The sequence below is a fragment of the Elephantulus edwardii genome, unplaced genomic scaffold (assembly GCF_000299155.1).
Source record: "Elephantulus edwardii isolate Elephantulus edwardi_28Jun2011 unplaced genomic scaffold, EleEdw1.0 scaffold00045, whole genome shotgun sequence".
Lineage (NCBI taxonomy): Eukaryota > Metazoa > Chordata > Mammalia > Macroscelidea > Macroscelididae > Elephantulus > Elephantulus edwardii.
The window spans coordinates 16,786,052-16,797,107 of NW_006399795.1; the positions used below are offsets into that span (position 1 = coordinate 16,786,052).

The 11,056-nt window shown below is 52.3% G+C and overlaps 1 protein-coding gene across 2 annotated transcripts; it reads left to right on the forward strand.

Moving 5' to 3' along the window:
- The first annotated feature begins 621 nt into the window (after nt 1-621).
- Nucleotides 622-10,687, forward strand: CPSF3L (cleavage and polyadenylation specific factor 3-like). Of its 2 annotated transcripts, XM_006885848.1 has the most exons (17): nt 624-652; nt 3,636-3,733; nt 4,005-4,078; nt 4,791-5,019; nt 7,609-7,707; nt 7,790-7,824; nt 8,108-8,246; nt 8,484-8,548; nt 8,632-8,821; nt 9,087-9,170; nt 9,358-9,447; nt 9,548-9,710; nt 9,816-9,923; nt 10,009-10,070; nt 10,170-10,312; nt 10,386-10,515; nt 10,618-10,687. In XM_006885848.1, exons 1-17 carry the CDS (start codon nt 625-627, stop codon nt 10,681-10,683), a joined length of 1,803 nt encoding a protein of 600 aa, XP_006885910.1. In that variant the 5' UTR covers nt 624; the 3' UTR covers nt 10,684-10,687. The 2 variants fall into 2 exon arrangements, with proteins under 2 accessions (XP_006885911.1, XP_006885910.1); XM_006885849.1 differs by lacking the exons at nt 4,005-4,078; nt 4,791-5,019 and having other exon boundaries at nt 622-652.
- The last annotated feature ends 369 nt before the right edge of the window (nt 10,688-11,056 follow it).

Below are 11,056 nucleotides of genomic sequence, written 5' to 3' on the forward strand. Positions count from 1 at the left end.
CTTGCATGTCTGGGATTCCAAAAGCTGCCCTTTAGACCCGCACCCCGTTCTTTCGAGTCTCCACACCTGCCTCGATCGGCTTGACCGCGTCCGGCCCGTCCCATCCCGCCGAGCCCGGGAACCCCGCTCACCTCCACTGCGGTCCCAGCTGTCTGAGACGTCCAGTTCCGCCCCGCCCGCCCCAGTTGCCCCGCTCACTTCTGGGCGTCTGTCACCTCCCACACAATTGGTTGTGAGGCGCCCAATCAGGAAGCCCGAAGCACCCGCGTTTCCGTCGAGCGGACAAGAAGGCGGAGCTATTGGGTTCGCGCCTGCGCGGTGAGCAGAGGCACGGAGGGCTCCAGCTCAAACGAGCGGTCCCGGCGACCTGTGGTCCCCGTGTGCTTGTGTTGAAGTTTCTTTGGGACCGACGTAGCCAGCTCAGTGAACGAGGAGGAGCGGCACTCACGTTTCTCTTAGGGAACTGATGCCCACGGCGCTCCTCACCGCTTCTAGGTCTCGGGTTTTTTTTTTACTGGCTAAAGCCCCTGCGAGACCCCAAAGACGGAACGGGGCCTTAAGTGCAGCGTGTCGGCCTGACCCAACCCTGCGCGTGCTCCGAGCCTGGGAGTTCGCCTGGTCAGGATGCCAGAGATCAGAGTGACTCCTCTGGGTAAGCTTGAATCCAGCAAGAGGGGCTGGAGTAGATGGGGACTCGAATGGGGCGGACATTTGTCCCCTTCTTCTGTTCTCACTCTTCATCTTCACCACATTTCGAAGGGTTAGAGACACTCATGTGTATTTTAAAGCTTTTGTTGCTGGCTCACAGAATGGTTCAGTGACTTTTTCAAAGCCCAAGGTTATCAAGTTTGAAGCTGGCAGTATTCTCGCTCTCTGTGTTACTTCTGATGGGTCCCAACTTCTAGAGTCCTTTCTTAGATGGCGCCTCATTGGACTCATGATTGTGCTGTTAAGGGGTTGGGGCTGCATTGCACTTCTTCTGTTTTGGGGAGGCCAGTTGGCAGTCACTTTACCAAAGTGTGGGCCGGGGTCCTGATCGCTCTGCTTAGCTGTTCCCGTAGATGCAGGACCTGGAGAGAGTGGTGAAGGGACTGGCTTTAGACTTGATTCCTGGCTTGCTAGTACTGTGTGATATCAATTCTTCATCTTTTAGACCTGCTCTGACAGTGAGGTGGGTGTGAGCATATCTGATCACAGGAGGCTGTCAAGTAAAGTGCTTGGCACAGAGTTGATCTTCAGCAGATGCTGCAGCATTCCTGGGAGTGGTTATGGGAGACCATTCAGAAACCCCCAACGTCCCATGACCTTACAGTCATTTCATCTGTCAGCGTGTTAACTACCCTTGCCTGTCAACCAGTTCTTCAAGTCTTCTTTGTCCACTTCACTTCTGGCTGGCCTTCCACTCCCTTACTCCGTCTTACCGCTCTGCTCATGCAGAGATCATCTGTGGCCACTTATTTGCCCAGTGTTGTTGTTGTTAAGTGCCATCGAGTCGTAAAGGAGTCTTAGGGACCCTATGAACGAAAAACATCAACAGTTGTATAACTTTCATCTTTTCTCCCAAGTTCATAGAGTTTCCAGAGGCAAGCTATCCCAGAAGTGGATGCCACTCCTGCTTCCAGGCTTGCTTTAATTGGGAAGCTCCACCAAGTACAGTCCACCATGCGTAACCATTGTCACATTTGACACATCAGTATCACAGTGTTCAGCATCACAGCAACCTCGAGTTATCTCCGTACAGCAAATGGACAGACCAGTGCTTTACCACTTAGAAGAATGTTTGACAAAAAACAATTAAAACCAGGCCTGAGGGCTGTAGATTAAAATCACCCACTTTTGGCTTGGTAGCATCACTTTTCTACTTGGCCAACTAGCTCTCTTTGTGTTGTTGTTGTTGTTATTATGTGCTGTTGAGTCATAGACGACTCATTGCGACCCTATGAACGAAAGACCTGAACACTTGTATAATTTTCAATACAGCAATAAAAAAGTAGCTTTATGTTTTTGTTCAAAATCAGAAATTACACATGCTTATTTTTTTCATTCTCTGATAGGAGTTCGTGGATGGTGCAAATGTTAATGTGCTCACTTGATAAATACAAGTTTGGAGGTTTGATGCTACCCAGAGGTAGAAATAAGAAAAGCCTATTGATCTAAAAAAAAAAAAAATTCAGCCATTGAAATTCCAGTGGAGCACAGTTCTGCTCCGACACACATGTGGTTGCCATGAGTCAGAACTGATGCTGTGGCCCCTGGTTTTAACAGTGCTAAGCAAGGGGTCCCAGAGCAGCTCTGCGTGTCCACAGTCTAGAACCTGCCGCCTTTTCTAGACAGTGTGTCAGGGGCATCTTATGGGTCTGTTCCCACCCCTGTGAACACTCCCGGCCCATACACAGAGTCTGGCTCCACACCTTCTCAGTGCTGCAGTTGTCAGCAGAGCTACAAATGAGCGTCTTGGCCCTCAGGTGGAGTGCTGTTGGCTTAGTGGTAAGGCATTGCATTACCAACCCAAAACCATGTGGTTCGAATTCACCAGGAGAAAGATGGGCACTCTCCTCTCATACAGTTTATTGCCTCTGATTATTCACTGGAACGTCACTTACGAGTTGGTTCCAGTGACAAAGTGTACACCTGTCCTTCCACAGTGTCACCGCCTCCTACAAGGTAGAATCCTCTTAGCCACTGTTACCCCTAGCCCTTCTCTGTCACTCTCCTAAGGTTTCCGTAAACTCCTCCTCCCCAGTTCCGACCTGTTCTCTCCCACTTGGGCCTCTTCCTATTGTCGACTCAGTCTCATAATCTTTTCTTATGGCTTCAGTTATTTCACATCTACACCGGATTTCCCCACTACCAAGGTCACTTCAAAACAAACCCTTCCACTCTCACATTTTTCCCTGTGTGAGTTAAAGCCGTCAGCCTCCAGACGGCAGGCTGACGCCCAGTATCCCTGGCATTTCCACTGCAGAGCCTGCACACTTGAGTCATCCTCTAGGGAAGACATGATAGGGGCAGTGCACTGGTGGTCCATGCCACCACAATCCCCGCACCATCTCCACTCTGTCACCTGTTACCATATGATGCCCCAGATAGAGTTCTTGTTTGATTTCATCATCACATTTTCTCATCACTCCTTCACCTGGAATGCAAGCTCCATGTGAACAGGAATTTGCTGCCTTCTTGTTTTCTCTTAACACGTTGCCGCACACTTAAATTGACAACCGTGCTTAGAAACACATTTTGCCGTCATTTGCAGCAACGTGTTAACTGAGTCCACCCTTCCTGTGTACCCTGAACTCTGCTTCTCTCAATTGTTGAGTTTGCTGGGAAGTAGGACAGTGAGGCCCTTAAGAGCTAGTTTCTAGGGTCAGAAAATGGGCCCTGAAGTATTAAATGCTGCATACTCTTACTAAACTGCTCAATTCCTTAGGGTCCTACACTGTGGGGGGTGGTCCTTCCCTCCACAGATGCTGGTTGATGGCCACCGTGAGCTAGGTCGAGCTCAGAGCCAGGGAAGCTGTCGAGAGGAGACAGCCAGGTCCACCTATGGGGTTCACACTCCTGTTGAGGGAGAGAGGAGGAGACAGATGCAGGGAGGAAGCATGGGGACTCCCCTCATCACCTCTTCCCCTGAACAGGAGCCGGCCAGGATGTGGGCCGCAGCTGCATCCTGGTCTCCATTGCGGGCAAGAACGTCATGCTGGACTGTGGGATGCACATGGGCTTCAATGATGATGTAAGTCCCATTGGGACCAGTGGATTCCATCAACACTGGATCCCGGAGTCCAGTGGACCCTTCAGCATGCCCAGGCTTTGGGTGGCAGTGAGGTCTGGGGAAATGGTCTTAGAGCTGCCTGGCCACTTGCAGGGAGGGGAGTGCTGGTGTCCTGTGTCTGGCCCTTGCTCTTTTGTTCATCCTCAGCCCTGATCCCTCCCCACCCCCCCACCCCGACTCCTGCCCTGGGTTGGCTGCCCTGCGTTCTGACTCCTTACCTTGGTGTGAGCAGAGGCGCTTTCCCGACTTCTCGTACATTACCCAGAACGGCCGGCTGACCGATTTCCTGGACTGTGTAATCATCAGGTGAGTGGGGCTGTATCTGTGGTTCCTCCTCCGCTGGCTGCAGTGATGGTGCCCAGCCCTGGTGCCACACCCACCCAGTCACTGTCACCCAGTTAGAGTCTGACTTGTGACCCTATAGAACAGAATAGAACTGCCCCATAGGATTCCCAAGGCTGTAATGTAAATCTTTGTGGGAGAAGATAGCTTTGTCTTTCTCTCAGAGCAGCTGATTTTTGGTTAAAAGATCAACACGTAGCCCACTGCACCACTAGGTTCTTTGTGCAGACCCCAGCACAGTGTTTTATGCCTGGGAGGCTACTGACTATGCCCTGTGCAGTGTGCCTGCGGCTGCACCCAGAAATGGGTGGGAGAGGGTCCCCTGGAAGATGAGGCTCCGTCTTGGTTCTTCCTTGGCCTTCCACTCACCCCACAGCTCATGTTCATAGATGTGCCCCAGGACCTTCCCTCTGCCTCAGGCTCTGTCCCTACCTCCACCATCCAGGACAAGTGTCACCTTTCTGGTGAGATCTTGATGCTGCCAAAGTTGGCAACTCACCTCTAAGTTTTATGTGAACTTTCAGAGGTTTCTGTGTTGCTCCAATAAATTCTCAGACCTTGAGTTTTAGTACGACACCTCTCAGCCATGCTCATTCCTGCCTTTGCCACACTGCAGGCACTCAGAACGGGGGGAGGGGAGGGAGGCGCCCCAGACTGAGCCCCCTGCCTCCTGCAGCCACTTCCACCTGGACCACTGTGGGGCACTCCCCTACTTCAGTGAGATGGTGGGCTACGATGGACCCATCTACATGACACCCCCCACCCAGGCCATCTGCCCCATCCTGCTGGAGGATTACCGTAAGATCGCTGTGGACAAGAAGGGTGAAGCCAATTTCTTCACCTCCCAGATGATCAAGGACTGCATGAAGAAGGTGGTGGCTGTCCACCTGCACCAGACAGTCCAGGTCAGGCCTGCAGCAGCTTGTCTGCACACCTGAGTCTGCTCGGGACCCACTGGCCTCACTCCAGTTCTCGGGCCACTGCACTGGCTTCTGCATTTATCTGGTGTAGGGGTTGGAGTATACATAGACACCAGGTCCTCAGGGCTCATTAACATACTTTGGAAGCAAAGGGTGAGATCAGGAGGCCTTGGTTGACGCCCAGGACAGCCTTAGGGTACTGGCTAGGTCTGCAGGGCTGTGTTCCTGGGCCAGGGAAAGGGATGAGGGGTCAGATTTGATTACATTCCCCTAGTTGCAGGTTATTTATCATATTATATTAAATTGTGATGCTTTGTTATGAGTGAGGTTCTAACAGTTTTTCTTCTGGTTGGATGTTTTGTCAGTTGGAAGTACATTTTTAATGATTTTTTTTGCCTATGGTCTGCATTTTTATTAATACAGTTAAAATGCTTTCAATGTTAAGTGTTGGTAGGTTATGTCTTATTCCATCTTCCTACGTTCAGCTTTTCTGCATCATGGGTTCTTTCAAGTAGCTTGTCACAGAATTTAGAGATCCATCTTTCTCTGTCTTTTCTCTTTATTGGTTTTTGGGAGATATACATATATCCATGTGTATATATATGTATTTATGTATGTTGTTATGTGTTGTTGAGTCAACTGCGACTCATAGCGACCCAGCAGTGACTGAACCCTGCCTTATCCTGAGCCAACCTGTCTCCAACACCCCTGGCCCCATCGCCACAGTCACTGTGTCAGTCCATCTCATCCAGGGCCTTCTCCTATACTAACCCTCTACTCTTCCAAGCATGATAGCCTTCTCTAAGGACTGGCCCCTCCTGGCCACGTGTCCAAAGTATATGTATGTATATGTATACATATGTTCCTACTGACTAAGCTCTTCTCATATATATCTGATTGCCTAGTGAGAAGGGAGTTGTGCTACCAGCCCAAAGGTTCAAATCTCCCTTCTGATCCTAAGGAGAAAGATGGACATTCTCCTTCTGTGTGATTTATCACCTTAGAAAACCTGTTATGGGTCAGTTCTAATAAATTTGAGGTTTTTTATATGCATATCTGTTTCTGTGTGTGTGCAACACACACACACACACACACACACACACACACATATCTAAATTGCCCATCCTCCTCTGGATGGCTGGTAATCCGCTCTTCTGCAGTTACAGTAGAGATTACAGAATGCATCCAACACTTCTCAGAGACTTCTTATTACTTGAAACCTTTTAGACCCAGTAAGGCATCATCGTTGTTGTTGGGTGTGCTGAATTAACTGCACAAGTCATATTGACTCTGTGAACAGCAGATCTGACCCTGGTCCCATCCCCGCTCCATCCCCAGCTTGCCACCATGCTTGAGCACATTGTTACAAGTACTGTACCGTCATCTTGAAGTCCTTCCTCTTTGTGTGACCCTCTGTCTTTCCCAGCATGTTCTGTTTCCACAGACCAGTCCTTGGAAGAAGCCATCATTAATTGTGTCGGGCAGTCAGTCCCTGCTTGGTTTTGTCCATCTGTCCACCCTCTTGTTGCCTCTCACAACTCCTTCCATTCCTGACCCTCCTGTTTGGTGGTAGTTCCCCTCCTCCTTGAAGGTGCGTCCTGTTTTAATTAGTCTTTCATACATTTTCTTTGACCCTCATTTGTGAAGGACCCGTGTTATCTGGTGTAGGATGCCAGGTTGGCAGTTATTTTCCTACAGTGCTTTGAATAAATGGCTCATTCTGCCAAAGTGAGGGGCTTCTGTGGTGTTGATGGTGGCCTATGTCTGGTTTCTTTCTTACTTAGCTCCAGGTCCTCTTGAGTCTGGCAGGATGCCTGTCATCGGGTTTCTTCAGATGTGCCTCTGTCCAGTCTTGCTCCCCACTCTCTGAGGGGCTCCAGTTACACAATGCCAGGCCCTCTCCCCAGAGCTTGCACCTCTCATCCATCCTTTTGCTTTGTGCTGTGTGCTGGATGTATCTCCAAATACATGTGTTGTATGTTGTGTACCGTCAAGTTGGAACCAACCCATAGCTGACCCTTCAGTGGGTTTTCAGAGGCAGTTAATCACATGAGAGAAGACTGCCCCTCCTCCTCCTGCAGAGCAGCTGGTCTCCAAATGCGTACTGAATAGTAATTCTTTTCCTGGTTACACAGAGTTTACTGTTGAACAGAATTCACTGACGTCTTAATTTGATTCATTATAATTATTGGTCTTAGAAAAATTTTTCCCCTAAAATACCATGTATATGTATCTAGACCTAGTCTCTAGTTGGTTTGGGGGTTTTATTCCTTAATTCCTAATCTGTTCTCTATCCCTGAATATGTCAGCCACAGCCATTGTAGCCACACTCAGCCCAAGCCAGCCCATTTTCAGGTGCCATTTAAGTTTGTTGTTTCCTTTGTTTTCACTTCTCAGCTTCTGGTCTGATTAATTATAAATACTGGACATCGCATGTGGAAAACAAGATCACCAGGGGTGCATAGGGATGCCAGCTCCCCCCCTCAAACATCCCCATTAGGCTTTCTTTAAGCCCCTCTGCTGACTTTCTGCCCAGCACAGCACACAAGCCTGAGCTCCCCACTTCCTCCGTAGGTGGACGATGAACTGGAAATCAAGGCCTACTATGCAGGCCACGTGCTGGGAGCAGCCATGTTCCAGATTAAAGTGGGCTCAGAGTCTGTGGTCTACACGGTCAGTAGAGGCTTTGGGCCAGTGGGGGCTGTGGCCTTGCAGAGGGACAAGGCCCCTTCTCACCATCATCCTTCTCCTCCAGGGCGATTACAACATGACCCCAGATCGGCACTTGGGGTGAGTAGCCGAGATGGATTTGTTTCACATTGTGAGGTTCTCCCCCAGAGCCTGCCCTCCTCAGACAGGGAACGGGGTCACAATGCTGTCATTCTGTTTCTCACCCCTATGAGCCGATCGTTTATGCAGAGGAAATTGGCTTCTGGTGGGAGGGCCAGAATTACTACCCCCACTTGTTGCTCCTACCCTTGTGAGCTGGTACCCTGTGGCTCTGTCAGCTGATCCAGAGGAGATGAGCAGAAGCCTGCCCTGTGGGGACATATCTCTCCCACCTCTATCCCAGGGCTGCATGGATCGACAGGTGCCGCCCTAATCTGCTTATCACGGAATCCACATATGCCACAACCATCCGTGACTCCAAGCGCTGCCGAGAGAGGGACTTCTTGAAGAAGGTCCATGAGACTGTGGAGCGTGGTGGAAAGGTGACTGATGCCCATGGCTGTGTGGGTGGGCCCTGGCATCTATAATCTTCAGTCCCCAAAAGTGTCCAGTCCCACCGTCTCGAGACACAGAGCCTAGGGCCATCTGACCCGACAGTGGTATCCCCGCTGCTCTCATGAGGGTGGCCGTGGTGAGCGCTGCATGGTCTGCCGTGCTGCAGGTGTGCACAGGGCTTGCTGCCTTGCCAGCCCCACTGAGTCTTCCATGTGTGTCTCTAGGTGTTGATCCCTGTATTTGCGCTGGGTCGGGCCCAGGAGCTGTGCATCCTGCTGGAGACCTTCTGGTAGGTGTGGCAAGAACCTGACCGGCTGCGGTGGGGGAGGGGAAGCCCAGGGCTACTGCCCTGACTCCAGGTTGGGTTTCCAGGGAGCGGATGAACCTGAAGGCACCCATCTACTTCTCCACCGGCCTGACAGAGAAGGCCAACCACTACTACAAGCTCTTTATCACCTGGACCAACCAGAAGATCCGGAAGACCTTCGTCCAGAGGAACATGTTTGAGTTCAAGCACATTAAGGCCTTCGACCGAGCATTTGCGGACAACCCCGGCCCAATGGTGTAGTCCTGTTGTGGGAGCAGCCATGCTGTGCCTGTTGCTGGGGTTTTAGGCCAGAGCGTCACACGTTTATCTAGCTTGCATACATCCTGGGGGAATAAGGATACCTGTCCTTGGGTATAATTAGGTGGATCAGTGGTAGACTGGATGGAAGCAAGGATTGAGTCCAGCCTTGAGGGATGCCAGGCCTCGCTGGTTCTGCAGTGGATTCACACTCCCAGGGTGTATTCCTCACACTGACCACCACCTTGCACCCCTCCTTCAGGTGGTGTTTGCCACGCCAGGGATGCTGCACGCCGGCCAGTCCCTTCAGATCTTCCGAAAGTGGGCAGGGAATGAGAAGAATATGGTGAGGGCTCCTGCACACCAGGGTGTGCTGAAACCCTGAAGGGGTCTGCATCTTCACTCATAAGAGGGGGTCAGGGCCACGGATGAGTTGGTTGTGTCTGCCTGGGATGGGTAAGGTGGCCATCTGCGGAGGCCAAGGTCAAGGGTCTGCAGGTGCAACACACTTCTTGCCCCTCCTACCTCTGCAGGTCATCATGCCTGGCTACTGTGTGCAGGGCACTGTGGGCCACAAGATTCTCAGCGGGCAGCGCAAGCTGGAGATGGAGGGGCGGCAGGTGGTGAGAGCTTGCCCCTTGGGTACAGTGGGCTGGGTGATGCCTCCCGACATGGGCAAGGCCATCCAGCCACACTGCGGTGATACTGCCTTCTGCCCTGCAGCTGGAGGTCAAGATGCAGGTGGAGTACATGTCATTCAGCGCCCATGCTGACGCCAAGGGCATCATGCAGCTTATCGGGCAGGCGGAACCCGAGCACGTGCTCTTAGTGCACGGCGAGGCCAAGAAGATGGAGTTCCTGAAGCAGAAGATAGAGCAGGAGTTCCGTAGGCACCGGATGGGGCGGCTGTGGCCAGGGCAGCACTGGTGGGACTAGCTGTGGGCAGGGCTGGCCAGGCCTGAACTGAGGCCCTCTCTGTCCATCTGCCCAGGAGTGAACTGCTACATGCCAGCCAATGGCGAGACGGTTACGCTGCCTACGAGCCCCAGCATTCCTGTGGGCATCTCGCTGGGACTGCTGAAGAGGGAGATGGCACAGGGTATGCCAGGCAGCAAGGTGGGTGGGGCACATAAGGCAGTCGAGTGGGCAGCTCCCCAGCACATGGCTGTGATTCCTGCTTACAGGGCTGCTCCCCGATGCCAAGAAGCCCCGGCTGCTGCAGGGCACCCTGATCATGAAGGACAGTGTGAGTGAGTGGATGGATCCTTTGCAGAAAGTGGGCCCTGACCCCATGTTTCCTCTCCACAAACTCATGCACCCAAACCTGTCCCGGTGGCCCCTGCAGAACTTCCGGCTGGTGTCCTCAGAACAAGCCCTCAAGGAGCTGGGTCTGGCTGAGCACCAGCTGCGCTTCACCTGCCGCGTACACCTGCACGATGCCCGGAAGGAGCAAGAAACAGTGATGCGCGTCTACAGCCACCTCAAGAGGTGACAGACCTGCCCTGGCCTCCATCTCTGTCCCGACTCCAGGCCAGGAGCTCACTGTGCCCCTTCCCTGCAGCATCCTCAAGGACCACTGTGTGCAGCACCTGCCTGACGGCTCAGTGACGGTGGAATCCATCCTTATCCAGGCTGCCGCCCACTCGGAGGACCCAAGCACCAAAGTGTTGCTGGTCTCCTGGACCTACCAGGTAGGTGGCCACAGGGGTAGGGGGCTCCCAGGGCATGCTGCTGCTGCAGGCAGTGTGTAGGAACGCAAGGCCTGCCTAGCAGCCACCCCCTTGCCTCTGCAGGATGAGGAGCTGGGGAGCTACCTCACATCACTGCTCAAGAAGGGCCTGCCTCAGGCCCCCAGCTGAGACCTCACCAGACCTGCTGTCTCTTTCTTCACTTCTGCCTGCTAAGGGCCTAGGCTCTGCTCCAGGGCAGCATCAGCACCCAGGGGTCTGCTTGCTGGTTCCCCCTGGGTAAGTGGAGTCCAGGGTGGGACTATAGACCTTTTAGTGCCCTACACTCCTGCAGATAAATAAACAAGAGCTCTGCTGTCTCCAGGTCTTTATTTGTTTCTCTCAGCCTCCTAGGAGATGGGGAACGCTCCTGGGGAGTTTCCAGTAAATGCAGGCCTCTGGGGGCTCCGTTTTTGATACTCATCACCTTGGGGGTGACTGCCAGGACCAATAACAGGGAGTGTTCACATCTCCTTGTTTCACAGTAGCAGCCTGATCATGGGTG